General features: G+C 44.4%; 2 protein-coding genes across 12 annotated transcripts in view; both read left to right on the top strand.

Moving 5' to 3' along the window:
- LOC102444674 (protocadherin beta-16-like) overlaps positions 1 to 9473 on the top strand; it is a 46964-nt gene extending 37491 nt beyond the window's left edge. For 8 of the 11 annotated variants that reach the window (XM_075900030.1, XM_075900034.1, XM_075900029.1 and 5 more), the window contains exon 2: positions 8446 to 9473. In XM_075900030.1, the coding sequence (XP_075756145.1) occupies positions 8446 to 8565 (120 nt within the window). In that variant the 3' untranslated portion in view covers positions 8566 to 9473. Of the gene's footprint in view, positions 1 to 2224; positions 5085 to 8445 lie in introns of those variants that run through there. The other 3 variants (XM_075900032.1, XM_075900026.1, XM_075900035.1) reach the window with 3 other exon arrangements.
- A 1971-nt stretch (positions 9474 to 11444) lies between these two features.
- LOC102444450 (protocadherin beta-16-like) lies at positions 11445 to 15973 on the top strand. Its single transcript, XM_025183424.2, has 2 exons — positions 11445 to 13877; positions 15968 to 15973. Exons 1-2 carry the CDS (start codon positions 11445 to 11447, stop codon positions 15971 to 15973), a joined length of 2439 nt encoding a protein of 812 aa, XP_025039209.2.
- Positions 15974 to 17125: the final 1152 nt, after the last annotated feature.

Here is a 17125-nt window from a genome sequence, read left to right as displayed (position 1 = left end):
AGGAGGCATGAGGGAAATTGACAGGAGTATTTATTCCAGTTGGCCTCCCACTGTAAGGATGCTGGTTTCAGGTACGCAACTCCAACCACTTAGTGTGATGGATTTATGTCTACACTATGGCAGAATGTTGACCTAAGCTACACAACTCAGATTCATGAATGTAGCTGGAGCTGACATCCCACAGGTGGAGTTACAGTGGGATCTACACTGCAGAAGGTTGATAGGATAAAACTCAATTTTTAAATCACACAAATTAAAGATGACTACTAAAGCCTACGTGAAGCACTACATCTACATTCTTCTTGATTTCTTGTAATTTTGCAGGAACTCCTAGTGAGCTTCTCGAATGCAGTGCATTCACGTTTAGTGACTTCTTGTGTGTCCATTACTGCCATTCCTTCATGGCTTGCACTTTCCAGTGGGCCCCTTTACCAGAGACAAGAAGAGAAAGGGAAGTCAACAGGAGAAGTAACTAGGATTATATTCAGTAAAGACAGATACAAATTACTCCACTTTAGAAGGAACGATCAGCTGCACACATGCAACATGGGAAATGACTCCCTAGGGATATATCTACATAGACATTATTCCAAAATAACATAGTGTGGGTCTACATATAAGCCATTATTCTGAAATAATGTTGAGCTGGAGGACTTCTTATTCTGACTCCTGTAACCCTCATTTTATGAGGAACAAGTGAATTCAAAGGAAGAGTGTTCTTCCTTCCACTTCCTACTGTGTAGACTGTGCTAGAAGTCCAATTAAGCTATTTTGACTTAAGATACACAATTGATGTAGCTGAAGTTGCGTAGCTTAATTTTAGTTTTTCCCTGTTGTGTAGACATGCCCTTGGAAGGAGTAGTGTGAAAAGGTTTCTGGGGGTCATAGTGGCCCATAAACTAAATAAGAGTGAAAAGTGTAACATTGTTGTGAAAAAGCAAACATCCTTCTGGGATGTGTTACCAAGAGTGTTGTAAGACAAAAGAAGTAATTCTTTTGCTCTATTCTGTGTTAATTAGGTTTCAACTGGAGTATTGTGTTCAATTCTGGGCACAACTTTTCAGGAAACATGTGGACACACTAGAAAGACTCCAAAGAAGAGCAAGAAAATGATTAAACATCTGGAAAATATGACCTATGAAGGATGATTTTAAAAAATGGGTTTAGTTCATCTTGAAAAAATGAAGATTGAAAGGGGACATAACAATTTTCAAATACAGAAAAGTCTGTTAGAAGGAGGAGGGAGAAAAATGTTTTTAATTTTTGAAGCTAGGAGAAGAAGCAATGGTCTTAAATTGCAGCAAAGAGGATTTAGGTTGGATATTGGGAAGAACATCTGAATTGTCAGGGTGGTTAAGCACTGGAATAAATTGCCTGAGGGTGTTGTGGCATCTCCATCACTGGAGATTTTTGAGAGCAGGTTAAACAAACTCCTAACAGGGATGGCCTGTATAATACTTAGTCCTGCCATGAGTACAAGGGACTGGACTAGATAACTTCCTGGGGTCCTTTCCAGCCCTTTGATTCTGATCAAAGTTCTCATTTTTTTTACACCAGCTGCTGGAGGCCTGCAATGCAGATCTATTCACTATCAAATAGAAAAATGGAAAACAAAACTATGAGATCAATTACAGAGTGTACTCTGCTTGATGCAAAATCTAAATATAATACAAGCAAAGACAATGGACACTTGACCACCTACATTTGCTGTTGGGATGCTAAATATATTGGTAGCGCATGGTTCTTCAGATACACATATGCAATCCAGGGACACATCTCATGCAAGAGGAATGTGATGGGATAGTAAATGTATACAGTACTTAGAAATCTCTTACTTCAGTTTAATTTTTCTTTCTTTTGTGACCACTATTGCCATAAAATATGTGAGATAAGAATATTACAAGGAAGATGTTTCTCTGCTTCTTCAAATGCAACGGGACACCTATTTTGTTTGAATAATTGTATAGTTGCCAGCACAACATCTCTTCCCCAGAACTAACTATATGCTGGATTAACCACTGGGTCGACCACTAAATACATCTAGGTTATTAGGATGCAGTTTTAGTTTTACTGTAGAGCACTGTAACACAAAAGGGGATAATCGATTTAAGGATTTCTGTAGTTGAGAGAAATGATAATGGGAGGTGAGAGAAGAAACCCGGTGTCGAATATTTTATGATTTTCAACAGTCTAGCTCATCCAATGGGTAATAACAATATTTAATATCATATAGTTTTTAATCTGCAATTTATTAACCATACGTTGTAGTTAATAGAGAAATCTTTACCATGCACAGAATAACAGCGGGCAATACATTTTCACCGCAAAATGCTGGCCTGCCTTATTTTAGCTAAGCCACAGGGTGGCGATATTGGCAAAGACGGTGTTGAAAATGCAGTTTTTCCCAGTCCATCAGCGCTTAGTGAGGAGCTGCTCTCAGACGCCTGAATGCCGCAGAAGGCAGCGGCTCTGCGCCGGGAACGGGTGACAAAGGAATACAAGAAAAGGCCTCTGTAAGAACTAGAAACTGATAGTATCTGGCTCAATCTCTTGTACTGTAAACTGAGCTCGAATTGAGGAGAAATCGTTTCCCGTCTCGCACAACATCCGAGCGGCTACCGCGCCTTGGCAGAGGGGCCTGTTTTCAGATCTGACTGGGCCTGGCTGGCGCAATGGTGAACCGCTCCAGGACAAGGCAAGTTCTCTCTTTCGCTCTGTGTCTGTGGGTGTCCCTGGCGGAGGGCGGGACGAGCCGCTATTCTGTGCCGGAGGAGAAGAAAAGCGGGTCGCTAGTTGCTAATATCGCAAAGGATTTGAATGTGGCCGTAGGGACCTTGTCTGCTCGCAGGGCGCGGCTGGTTTCTAAAAGCACCAGGCAGTATTTTGAGCTGAACGCGCGCTCCGGGGATGTGAGAATAAAGGAGAAAATAGACCGGGAGGAGCTGTGCGGACAGAGTGACCCGTGTGTGCTGCAATTCGAAATTGTGCTGGAAAACCCACTGCAGCTGTACCCAGTGGAGGTGCAGATCGAAGATGTGAATGACAATTCCCCGAAATTCTCCAAGAGCGAATTCACTTTGGAGGCGCCTGAACAGATCCCGATAAACACCCGCTTCCCCCTGGAAAGGGCTCAAGATTCGGACGTAGGAACAAACGGCATCCAGAGCTACGCAATCAGCTCTAACGAGCATTTCCGTCTGGATGTGCAAACCCACAGCGACGGCAGCAAATACGCGGAGCTTGTGCTCGAGAAACAATTAGATCGCGAGGCGCAGGCGCAGTTGATGCTGATTCTCACCGCTGCAGATGGGGGCCGCCCACAGCGAACCGGCACAGCCCAAATACGCGTCAGTGTGCTGGATAACAACGATAACTTCCCCCAGTTCAGCCAGTCCGTGTACAGGGCGCAGTTACCGGAGAACAGTCCTAGAGGTACCTTGGTCACGAGGGTGGAGGCCAGTGATTTGGATGAAGGCTCAAATGCAGAAATCACCTATTCCTACGGGCAAGTGCCTGAGAGAGTCCTCGAGTTATTTCAGCTCAATCCGTCCACCGGGGAAATCACTGTGCTGGGGACAATTGATTATGAACAAACGACAAAGTATGAAATAGAATTTCGGGCCAAGGATGGGGGCGGGTTGTCTGCGCACTGCAAAGTGCTGGTGGAGATCGAGGACATGAATGACAACGCCCCGGAGGTGACGCTGACGTCCCTCAGCAGCACCATCCCCGAGGACTCCGCCCCGGGCACCGTGGTGGCCTTGTTCAGTGTGAGAGACCGGGACTCCGGGGACAACGGCAGAGCAGCCTGCTCCATTCCGGGCAATGTCCCTTTCGCTTTGAAATCGACTGTGCAGAACTATTACGAGCTTGTCACACGGGGGCCCCTGGACCGCGAGGCGGTGGCCGAGTATAACATCAGCATCACAGCCACGGACCGGGGCGCTCCCCGGCTCGCCTCGGAGAGGGTGATCCGCGTGCAGCTGTCGGATGTCAATGACAACCCGCCGGTGTTTACCGAGCAGTCCTACGTCATGTACCTGAAGGAGAACAACCTCCCGGGGCTCTTGATCGGCTCTGTCCACGCTGCGGACCTGGACACCGAGCAGAATGCCAAAGTGACGTACTCGGCGTTGCCTGGCGACGTGGGCGACCTCCCCTTTTCGTCCTACGTCTCCATAAACTCCGACAGCGGCCACGTGTACGCGCTGCGATCCATGGATTATGAGCGAACGAGGGATTTCGAGGTGCGGGTGCGCGCTGCGGATGGCGGGTCCCCCCCGCTGAGCTCTGAAGCCACCGTCCGGGTTGTGATCTTGGACGAAAACGACAACGCGCCCTTCCTGTTATACCCCCTGCAGAACAGCAGCTCCCCCGCCAGTGAGCTGGTGCCCCGCTCGGCGGGGCCGGGTTACCTGGTGACGAAGGTGGTGGCCGTGGACGGAGACTCGGGTCAGAATTCTTGGCTTTCCTACCAGCTGCTGAGAGCCACGGACCCCGGTCTCTTCACGGTGGGGCTCCAGAGCGGGGAGGTGAGAACCAGCAGGCCGGTAACGAGCCCGGACACTGTGAAACAGAAACTGCTCGTGCTGGTGAGAGACAACGGCGACCCGCCCAGATCCACCACCTCCACGCTGAACGTGCTCCTGGTGGACGGGTTTTCGGAGGCCCACCTGCAGCTCGTGGACGTGCCCCAAGAGGAGGGGCAGCAGGACACGTTAACCCTGTATCTCGTCATTGCTTTGTCTTGCATTTCGTTCCTTTTCCTGCTGTCCGTGGTGACAGTGATCGCCACCCGGCTGTACAAGGCGAGGCAGGGCCAAGAGCGGTACATGGCATCGTCCAGGAACTTCTATTGTGAGCCCAGCTTCCCCACAAACCCCGCGGACACGAGTGGCGCCGGGACTCTGCCTCAGTCTTATTGTTACGAGGTTTGCTTGACCACGGGCTCTGGCACCAGCGAATTTAAGTATCTCCGGCCGCTGCTACCGTCTGTGGCAGCTGAGTCCAGCGCTGCAGGAGGGTCGGTTCTGGACTCTCAGGTTAGTTCCCAGCTAAAGGAGGGGAAGGAATCCGTGAGCAAGGTGAGTGCTCATGTTACTCCATGTGCGTTAATGCCTAGGTTGGATTATTGTATTGTTCTTGGTCTGTAAATTACTTGACTCGGATATTCAGAAATGTTTGGAAATATGTGATTGTCTAGGAAGCTTTTCTGTTCATTGTCCAAAGTATTGATGTATTTTTAGCATGTGCTGGCTAATATAATTGCACAGTAGCGTTCTGTTCAGTTGTTTGTCGGATTTGTTCTGATCTTCTTGTATTGTTTGTGGTATCTACCAAAAAAGATTGAAGTTTGTCCAAAGAATTATTTGGATATTATTTATGGAGCTCTTGTTACCATCGGAATTTTCTCACCTTCGTTCAATATTCCGAATGTGGTTCTATATACTCTGAATTTTTACAAGGGATTTACAACTTGTTTTTTCTGTAGAATTTTTTGCGGCAATCTTGCTGAGATTAGAATTTCAGAACACAGGTGTCAGTATGTAGCAAGGCAGATAAGGAATAATGTTACAACGGAAAATACACACCCAGCAAAATATATAAACTACTCCTTACTTGTCCGTCAAGCCTTTGCAATGGGAGCAATTATCAGTGGCAGAGGTTTCAATGAGGGGGATATTTGTTGAAGAAATGGACAAAATTTATAAAGCAGTTAGAGCTTCATAAATGTTTGTACACATGACCATCAGCGTGGATGTTCAGGGCTGGTGTGATATTGCACCCAACTGATATAGCAGCGGTTGGTGGTATTAGCAAGATTTTTGTAAGCAACAAGTGTGTGAGAAGTCGGTGAGCAAAGGAATATAGTGTTGAGTCCAAAGAGAGGCCATAATCTAGAATAACCAAGGAAACTCTCCGTGTACACGCACTGTCCGGTTGCGGATGTGCAGAAACACCACTGGCTCATCAGTTGTCCAACAATGCTAAAAATGAAGGATCAGGTCCGATAAGCGAAATCGAGGTTGGAAGTGCAATATAAAGCAGCCAATTTGGTACTATTTAGTTCTCTTTTTGGGTTGAACGGACGGAAGTTTATAGCCCGTGAGAAGTAACACAGTAGTATGACTCTTTCGCATTACGAAATGGAATGTGTTTAACGTTTGTAGGGTAACACACAGGACCCATATCCAAACGCAATCTCCTGACGTTACACTTGCTAATGGATAATATTAATGTAATTTGGGTTTAACTATGGCACTAGCTCATGTTGTACTTTTCCGGAGGCAAAACCACGGGATGAGAAGGTCTAGATAGGAGATTCCACTTACTGGAACTTGCTACCGGTCTGGCCCTGGGGATGTGTTGCGGGATAAGACGGTGCACAGAGAACACAAGCGTGGATCGATGGGGGAAGAAATCTGACTCCTCAGAGGGGTTTTTCCCCATGTTCTTTCTGGCCTGCCTCACTCTGCATCAGCGTCCTCCCCTTTTCCTCTGTGTTCGGGGGAAATCCCGGAATCAAATTTGGGAGATCATTACCAATCACCGGTCTGAAGTATTTCTGCTAGTTCAGGTGGGGAGCAGGCATTAGAAAGAACTGTAAAGACATAGGAATGCGATGCGAAACCAATACCCCACGATCTGCCTACCTTGGCCAAATTCCATCATGTTCTTCTCTCTATCACCAGAACAAAGGTGAAAAGGAGCATCTGCCCTTTGGTAACCAAGAGATGCCTTAATTCTAGCTCTTCGTTTTCCAGACAATGGATACAATTTAAAGGAGGTTTTACATGTTTATTTTCCTCCAAAGACAGTGTTACTATAATCGAGCAATGTGTCAGAGTTTGTCATTCGAGAATAATTTTGTGACACCAGTCCTAACACATGTCTTGAATCTAGGAATTTGCAGTTATTGTGACTATTAGCAATGCGTAATTGGTGAATTATTATCAAGGAATATGTGTATGGTTTTTAAAAATACGGAGCCGTTTATTTCGCTGTAAAAATGTATAGGATGTTTTAGATATCTTAATATACTGCCAATGACCCTGAATTATTTAAAACACATATCTTTTTGAGACAGGCATATGTACTCCCAGAGACATTTTACTATAAATCATAATTCCTCATTATTTGCTAAATATAACTTGGAATTCAATATAATTCATGAATTATTTGCTTATAGCATTTTTCTGATACTACAATCTGGATTTAGATACCTAACAATAGAATGACAACGTGCTCCCAAAAAAATCTTCACTTCCCTTTCAGGAAATGTGAACAATAAATACAAAACTGATATTAAAAGTATCGATATCCCAGCTGATGTAAATCGAACTAGCGCCTCTGATGGTGGCAGCTAACTTTACACTATCTGCATATCTAGAACATTGACAGACCTGATAATTTTAAACAAACAAAAAACAATGTTTATGGTGGCACTTTATAGCAGTTACTTAGCGTTCCTGCAGGAAGTATTAACCAAAGGTTAGAATCATAGAGCTGGAAGAGACCTCAGGAGGTCATCAAGTCCAGCCCCCTGCCCAAGGCAGGACCAATCCCAACTAGAGGTTAATTAGAGGCTATCAAAATAAGTTATTCTTAACTCTTTCAAATCTATTTAAAAAATAAAATCGATCTAGTTGCCTGCGACTGCTAACAATCCTGGCCAAAATGTATAAAATCCTTTCTTGACTTGGAAGCCTGCCTTTTTGGTGCTCAGTATTAGATACTCAGGCCCTATCCCCTAGGCCACTCCACCTCCCTCCTGTGGAGGGGCTCTTATCCTGTGTTGGTTGTCTAGTCATTTCCAGGATGGGTTGGAGGGGGCACCACTAGAGCCATGGAGGGGGGCTCTGTCCGCCCCCATCCACCCACTCTGTAAGGGGCCGGACAGCCAACACAGGCTGCCCAGGATTGGAGCTGGCTCCCGCATTAGGAAGGGAGGGTAAGGGACGGGTTGAAGGTGGGGACGTGGGGTGGATTCTGGAGTGGCTTTGGGGATAGGGCACTCGCTCGGGGGTGCAGGGCTGCGGGCTTGAGCATGTGAAGGTAAGGTGGTGGGATAGGTTCTGGAGTGTCTTAAGGGGTAGAGCAAAATAACAATCTTTTGAATGAGTCACCTGAATTACCATAAAGTTGAATTACCTGCATTACCTTCTGAATGTTCACAAGGTAAAATTTCTCAGCAAGTTATACAGGGACACAGTGTCACCCTTTTGGATTTCAACAAATAGGAGCATTTGTGCTATAAGATGTACTTACGGGCCAGGTGCTTTTCCCATTGAAATCAATAACAAAACTATTGAGTTTAAATAGACCGGTATCCCAGCCACAGTTCTCTAAGATGAAGTCCCGCTTGCATGTACTCCAATGCACAATAGTGCCTGACTTCTTTGCAACAGCCGATAATGACACCTCACCATTCTGTATTGTTTGCAGGGCAGAGCATCCGTTTCTGAGGACTCCATACCCAGATCTTCAGGCGCAGGCTGTATTGCTAACAAGGTGTTAGGGATAAATGAGGACTGTGGTCAAAACGGTTGGCTTTCCTACCAATAGATGAGAACAACCAACTCCGCTCTGTTCAACTATCAGACACCATAAACAAGAATTGAGAATCAAGAGGCTTGTCGCCTTCAAAGAAACTTTCAAGAAGATATACGTCCTTTATGTAAGAGACCCTTTCTATATTGTGTAGTTGTTTATTCCTGTTTAATAGGCATTTCAAGTAGACCTTTGCATTTGTGACCTAGTTACTGAAGAAGAACAGGAGCTCGTATATCATGCTTGCTTTGTAGATGCCAGCTAGTCCTTAGTTTATTATGATTATTAGAATTTAGAAACTTCTACTTTGTCTAGATAAGTCAAACCTAAACTTTAACAGTGATTTATCATAAACTACCTTCCCTATCACTCTCCGGCCAGGAGATGATTATGTAATAGTGTGTTGATTTTTTGCAAGTTCTTTTCAGTGTACAAGTTTAACATTCAATGAAAATTAAGAATATTTTCTCTTACAAAGTAATTATATATCAGCAAACAGAAAAAGATTACATTAAAAATGATTGACTACAATGTACCATTGCATATTTGGTTGGAAGGTTGAGCCTCATGTATATTGTGTAAACTGTGTATTTTCAAAATTGCAGTCTTTTTTCTGATCATATGAAACTGAAACTAATAGTTATAAAGTATTTCGAGATCCTTCGTTAAAAAATGCTGTAGAAGTGAAGAACAAATATTTCATTAATAGTATGATAGTAACATAGGTTAAAAGTGATACTATAAACCTTAGACACTTTGCTGTGTGTAATGAGTATATTTTCTTTCTGCCTTTATTTAATGTCATTACCAAGTGTAACATTTAAGATAAAGGGAACATGATGTAATTTTCCGCGTTGATCACATGGTTTAAAAATCGAGTTTCTGGTGACCATAACAATAATAAAAACAATTTTTGAAAATGGCTTTAGTTTGACTTTGTTATCCGTTGAGTCTCAGGATTGGTAGCTGCGCAGCCAGCCAGGGAACAATTTCTAATGACCTGTTCTGGTGTCCGGTAGGCTGGCTGGTCTGTCCCAAACGTGACAGCTGGTGGCCCACATATGCAGGAAATAGCATACAGAAAGTGGGCTATCTGCAGCACATGGCTATGGAATGCAATCCCATCACCGGCAGATGGAGAGGAAAAGAGTGTGGGAAAGTGCCTACCTGCAAGCAGAGGAAATGCAGCTCTCACTGAAGTCAGGCAAACATTGGTTCTGTCTACAAAACTTCAATAGATGGGAGAAGTCGGCGACATTTCTGCTAACATTTAACTAAGACAAAAGGGGATGAGAAATGCATCAGGCAAGTGCAATGCCAGCAAGTTTGAATAGTGGAATGCAGAATGAGGTTAAAATCTTGATATAGCTAATAGTGCCTCAAGAACCTGCCTTGTTAACATGGCATTTTACACCCCTACTTTTATGAGGGTCTGGATGTGGTACCCACTGTTTGGTGAGGCCAGGTCAGGACTGTAAAACTTAAACCTAAGCTTCAGGGAGGTTGCAGTGGTTGGGGATGGGGCTTGTGCATGAATCGCTACCCAGCCCCAACCCTGTTCTAGTGCTGGCCCAGGTTACAGTGGCAGTGGTGGTGGCTCCAATTCCAAGGTCTTCCCGCTGCCTCTTCTTTATTAAAAATAAAGTGAATTTTAATAGCTATGAAATGATACATTGTGCAGGAATGAGAGATGTCAAAAGTCGGGGGGGAAGGGGGGAATAAGATGGCAGCAGTCACCAGGGTTAGCTCCTAACGGGCCACTGTATTCACCTGTGCCTCAGCAGGTATGGGTAACTGCAGATCACCGTTCGTGGCCAATGAGAGCAGCGGGAAGTGGCGCACACCGGGACACTGCTTTCCGCAGCTTCCATTGGCCAGGAACAGCAATCTGTGGCCAACGGGAGCTGCAATCGTCCATACCTGTGGAGGCGCAGGTAAATACAGTGGTAGTGACCCGCCAGGGGCTAACCCTGGTGAACCGGAAGTGGTGCATTTGATTTTTCCTCTTTAAAGGGGGTACTCTGTCTTCACTGCATTTCATATTGTTGATTTCACATAAATTCTCGGATTTCTCAAGATCATGTAGAAGTCTAATCCTCTCCTTCAAAGTGCTGGAAACCCCTTCCATCTTGGTGTCATACATCTTTCTAAGGAAATTAAGAGTACTTTTAACTGACATCAGAGATCTGAGAACAGCAACACTGGCAGCACTAACAGCATCGAGTAGGACAAACTGACACCGAAAACATTTTGCCGAAAACTGCTCTATGGAGTACAATATAGCCTCCTCCCTTCCCTAGATTTGACAATCGAAAAAAGTGACCAGGCCTTAGATGTGCTGAGTAAACGGTGAACTTTGGCTGCTTTGCACCTCTGAGTTTTCGGATTAGGCACTACTTGAAAAAAAAAGACTAAAATGCAGATAAAGTATTCAGCATGCCTTTTCTTGCTTTCCGTATTATAACGTTACCTCGATAGATGTGTGTGTTCCAAGAAAAGTTTATTAATTAAGAGTATCTACAAAGAAAACAATGTAATAGTCCTTTTTAATGGAGACAGCAGAAGCATCAAAAACAGATTTTTTTCCAACCGGTTTCCCGACGAGGAAAACCTCGTTCAGACACATGGTGGCGCTGTTGGCTAAGCAGGGGCGCGATTACAACAGGCAATTCTGGCTGTGAGAACTTAATATCTCCCGATTGCAGAAGCAGAGATACGGGAGCTTTGTCTGGTACCGCTGAGAGAAACAGCCCTAAAAAGGGCGTCTCGTTCACTGAATCCCTGGACAGGAAATAGCCAGACTAAAGTAAATCTTTCGGCAATCTGAATTCGGCAGCGAAACTCCACTGGAGTCGTTATTTCTCGCCCCATCTGTGCGTTCTCTCCTATTGGGAATGGCGGACAACGAGAGGAGAAAAACAATCGAAAGGCAAGTGGCGTTTCTCGTTCTGTTTCTTTGCATGTGGGGCGTCGGGTGCGAGACGGCTCTCTACTCTGTGCCCGAGGAAATGGAAAGCGGGTCCTTTGTGGCGAATGTAGCAAAGGATCTGAGACTAGACCCGAAGAGACTGTCCGCTCGCAGGGCCCGTGTGGTGTCTGAAGGCAGCCGCCAGCATTTCCAGCTAGACAGAGACACCGGGGACTTGTTTATTAAAGAGAAACTGGACCGAGAGGAGCTGTGCGGGCAAACTGACCCCTGCACGGTGCAATTTAAAATGATACTGGAAAATCCCCTGCAAGCCTTTCCCGCTGAGATAAGAGTTTATGACATAAATGATCATTCTCCTGAGTTCTCCGAACAGGAATTTATTTTAAAAATCTTGGAAACGTCTGAACCTGGGTCTCGGTTTCCCTTGGACAATGCCCAGGATTTAGATGTGGGAAGGAACAGCTTGCAGAACTACAGCCTTAGCAACAATGACTATTTCCATGTTGATACGCGGGAGCAGAGCACCGGCAGGAAATTCGCAGAGCTCGTGCTGGATAAGCTGCTAGACCGCGAGGAGCTGCCAGAGGTGAGTCTCGTGCTCACGGCCGTGGATGGCGGCTCCCCGCCGAGGTCTGGCACAGCACAAATCCGTGTCACTGTCTTGGATGCCAATGACAATTCCCCGGTCTTCTCTCAGGCCATTTACCAAGCTCGAGTTCCGGAAAACAGCCCCAAAGATCATCCGATTGTCACTGTTTCTGCTACTGATTTAGACGAGGGAAATAATGGGGAAATAGCCTATTCTTTTAGCCAGAAATCCAAAGAAAATAGCAAAACCTTTCACATACACGGACTGACTGGAGAAATTCGACTCACAGGACAACTAGATTTTGAAACGATAGAAGCGTATGAGCTAGATGTTCGGGCTACGGATGGCGGGGGTATTTTCTCCCACACTAAAGTGCTTGTAGAGGTGGTGGATGTAAATGACAATCCCCCGGAAGTTGAATTAATATCCCTCAACAGCCCCATACCCGAGGACTCGTCGCCTGAGACTGTGGTGGCGCTTTTTAGTGTCAGGGACCGGGACTCTGGGGACAACGGGAGAACAGTCTGCTCCATAGACGATGACCTTCCATTTTCATTGAAAACAACTTTCAGAAATTCCTACTCGCTGGTGACTGAACACGCGCTTGACCGAGAGACAGTGTCGGAGTATAACATAACCATCACCGCCAGGGACATGGGATCTCCCAGTCTCTCCACTGAAAAGACCATCACCGTGAAAATCTCCGACATTAATGACAACTCCCCGGTGTTCAGCCAAACGTCATACACTCTGCACGTCCGAGAAAACAGCGGCCCCGCCCTGTTGCTAGGGCAGGTCCGTGCTTTTGATTCGGACTCGGAGCAGAACGCCAAGGTGACATACTCGCTCTTGCCTGCTGAGGCCGGTGGCCTTCCGCTGCTCTCCTATATCTCCATCAACTCGGAGAACGGGAACGTGTACGCGCTGCGATCCGTGGATTATGAGCAGATCAGAGAGTTCCAGGTGCGGGTGCGCGCTGCGGATGGCGGGTCTCCCCCGCTGAGCTCTGAAGCCACCGTCCGGGTTGTGATCTTGGACGAAAACGACAACGCGCCCTTCCTCTTATACCCCCTGCAGAACAGCAGCTCCCCCGCCAGTGAGCTGGTGCCCCGCTCGGCGGGGCCGGGTTACCTGGTGACGAAGGTGGTGGCAGTGGACGGAGACTCGGGCCAGAATTCTTGGCTTTCCTACCAGCTGCTGAGGGCCACGGACCCCGGTCTCTTCACGGTGGCTTCCCACAATGGGGAAATCAGAACCACGAGGCTCATAACAGAACGAGATTCCAAGAAGCAGAAACTCATTGTGGTTGTTCGAGACAGCGGCGAATCGGCTCTTTCTTCCTCTGCAACTCTCACCATAGCTCTGGTGGATGGGTTTTCGGACGCACACCTGCAGTATACCGAGGTCGCTGTGGAAGAGGAAGAGAATGGCCCGTTAACGCTTTATTTAGTCATTTCCCTGTGCTTAGTGTCGTTTGGCTTCTTGGTTTCAGTGATAATATTTATATGTATCAAGCTTTATAGAAGAAGGAATTATGGTGAAAAATACGTGTCTGCTTCTGCCAATGGCTACGGTGATAGCAACTTCCAAACTAATCTGGTAGATGTGTCGGGCACCGGGACTCTGTCTCAGAGCCATCGCTATGAAGTCTGTTTAACGACTGGATCAGGAAACAGCGAATTCAAATTCCTGAGGCCCGTTCTCCCCTCCTTGCCACCTGGGCAGGGCCCCCCTGGAACGGGCTCTGGGCGAGACCAGGACCTTCTTGCTAACTTTCACCTGAACCCGGACCTGGAGCCAGCGAATCAGGTTAGATTAACTTTCTCGTTCTCTATAGTTTTTTATTTGTTTGTTATTTTTCTTAATCATTGGTTTAACAGAAGTCCGGAGTTTGAAGAAAATATTATAAATATTTCACAAGTATTCAGAACGGAACTCATTTTTGTTCTTTTGGTTCTTGCAAATAAGTTTCGGATTGGTCTGTGTATTTCATGTTTCCTAGTCTGTGTTTTGGTGTAGAAACATTTGGAATATTACATCTCTTCAGCGGACGTGCGTGTATCGGGGAGCCTTCATAGACTACTGGTCGACTGAATAGGAACGAGCATGCAAGAAAATGATCAGTTTTGGGGAAACACTTTAATGTCCTAGTAGAGAGAACTGATTTTCGCTTTTGAGCAAAGAATGCTGGTGTCATTAAAGACTTTTGGCCAAGTGCGGTTTAACAGGGTTGTAAATGATAAATGAATGCACCCAGCTACTTCCCCATTGTTATTTTTACAGTCACCTGTGATCGAATTAAGGCACAAGGGGTAATGGAAAATGTCTCGATGCACATTCTTGACTTTACATACTGTATAGTGCATTTTTAGAAAACATCAGAAGGTGCATTAACTATTAGGTTGAATTGAATCGCATTCGAATTCTACATGATTTTTCATAACGGGTTGTGTTCGTCCAGTAGAACACTATTTTATCTGCTCTCCCTGGTGTTGTGAAATGATTTGATTCTGTTGTGTCCTTACAGTATCGAACTTGCAAGTTTGTATTTAATCTATATTTTACAATTATTTGTGTTGTTTATATCTTTTCATAATAAATAATGTAGGATTTTTTAGAAATAGACTCCTAGAGTAGAAAACGGGAATTTCAAAATCTGTCTTTGTTATTTTGGCCTTTGCAAGTAATTTTGCATTTTGTTTCTGGTATGAAAATACTAGATAGTGAAAGACACTATGGCAGATTTCCAGACTTTCTTCTTTTGCTGGTTAAGAATGTTTCTAATATGTGGGTGTGTTATATTCTTGGATTCAATTGTCATTCACTTTCAACCGTTCTTAACTATTGCTTTCACATATTTTTTATTTTGGAATTTTCCACACACAAACGTTTTTTTAATGGGGTTGGGATATAAAAGCCAAAAGAGTTGGGCAGTGCTCCCAGACATATGTAGAAATCTGCTGAAGTGGAGCTGCAAGTTAATAGGAAGTTTGTTGTGAGGAGTTTTATACTTAAGAACATAAGAAGGGCCATACTGGGTCAGACCAACAGTCCATCCTGCCCAGTATCCTGTCTGCCAACAGTAGACAATACCAGATGCCTCAGTGGGAGAGAACACAACAGGTAATCCTCACGTGATCCCTCCCCTGTCACCCACCTCCAGAGAAACAGATGCTAGGGACACCATTCCTGCCCATCCTGGATAATAGCCATTGATGGACCTAACCTCCATTAATCTATCTAGCTCTTTTTTAGCTCTTCTTCCACCTGTCAGCAGGGGATGGAGGAGACAGGAGCTGAGGAAGCAGCATAGGCCAAGGGACGATTCCATTATTAAGTAATGGAATGTTTGAAAACAGCTATATTGTTGGGGGTGGAGTCTGTACAATTTTATTAGATTGAAAAGGGGTCTGTATGCTCAAAAAGTTTGGGAAGTATTGATCTAGAAAATGTTAAGCATTTACATTTTAAAACAGAGAAAAAGCCATTTTTGCAAGTTCCCCACTATGCTTCCTTATTCCCATGAACCAATCCCATATCTGTTCCAACCCACTGCACTACCATTTCTCTCCTGGTACCCTGAATTCTTTTTCTTCGATTACCTTCCTGACCTTAACTCATGTCCCTTGTCCCCTTTCCATTCTTGTTACCATGTAACCTGGGATATAAGACTGGTCTTTGTGATTTTTGGTGTCAGAGACTATCTGACAAAGGTAAATTTACTTGGGTGTTGAGATAGATTGGGGTATCAAATTAACTGCTTGTGACTTCATGGTTAGGTTGTTATAGTGCCTGGCTTTACACTTAATCACTGGTTGTGAAATCTAAGTATATTACAATGAAGTTCGATTTGTGCCATGCTTACTAACTCACACTCTTGAGTCTCTGCTTGACAATAGGTCTAAAATTGCTCTGTATAAACTCTTAGTGATATTGTAAATTCCCTTCCCCTGCCCCCTCCAAACAATACTCAGCAGGCTGCTATTCTCAGTAAGGCCAATAAAACAAAATATATCTGTAATTTGCAATCAAAGTAATTTTGGAAGCATAATGAGCAATTTTAAGAGGATTCTCTTCAGACATTGAACATTAACTAAAAATTAAAATCCTCATAACTTTCAAACTCCTTTTCTGATTTTTACCAAACTTCTTTGAAAATAAATCATTTCGTTCATCTCATCATAGGATAAGATGGACAAAATACATTTCTAGAAGGTTGATTACCTTTTTGAGGAGACTGGGATTCAGGAGAGACAGTTTTAAAATTCAAGTTACTAAAACAAAACTACCATCAGTCTTGACTTTGGAGCACCTATTGTTACAGGAGGATTTTGTTTTAAAAATGGAAATAAAATAAATTTTGTATCTGTTTACAGAACAGTGCAAAAGAGTCTAATGAAGGATTTTACAGCTCAAATAATTTATTCAAAAATTGACAAAAAATTATTTAACATTATTTTCTGAAGGTATAGGTGGTTATGTTTTCAGTGGATGTATTCATGTCTATTCTATTTTACTTTCTTTCCATGTACAAATCAAGAAAAGTGGGGAGGGACAATCTACCTTTTATTTTCTGAAGGTATAGGTGGTTATGTTTTCAGTGGATGTATTAATGTCTATTCTATTTTACTTTCTTTCCATGTACAAATCAAGAAAAGTGGGGAGGGACAATCTATAGCTGAATCTGAGTAGATGTTACTTGAATCCAAAAAAATAAAATAATGCATTATAATTACAGGAAAACAGGAAGGCTATGTTTAGACTGGCATGATTTTCTGGAAATGCTTTTAACGGAAAAAGTTTCCGTTAAAAGCATTTTCAGAAAAGAGCGTCTAGATTGGTACGGACGCTTTTCCGCAAAAGCACTTTTTGCGGAAAAGCGTCCATGGCCAATCTAGACGTGCTTTTGCGCAAAAAAGCCCCGATCGCCATTTTTGCGATCGGGGCTTTTTTGTGCAAAACAAATCTCAGCTGTCTACACTAGCCCTTTTGTGCAAAAGTTTTGCACAAAGGGGACTTTTCCCCGAACGGGAGCAGCATAGTATTTCTGCAAAAAG

Source organism: Pelodiscus sinensis, chromosome 17 (genome assembly GCF_049634645.1).
Source record: "Pelodiscus sinensis isolate JC-2024 chromosome 17, ASM4963464v1, whole genome shotgun sequence".
Taxonomy (NCBI): domain Eukaryota; kingdom Metazoa; phylum Chordata; order Testudines; family Trionychidae; genus Pelodiscus; species Pelodiscus sinensis.
Note: the sequence above shows the minus strand (reverse complement) of the source record. Positions and strands in the feature narration are given on the sequence as shown.

Excerpts from the sequence above, each read along its gene's own strand:
- LOC102444450 (XM_025183424.2), top strand. The coding sequence starts at position 11,445 with ATGGCGGACAACGAGAGGAGAAAAACAATCGAAAGGCAAGTGGCGTTT.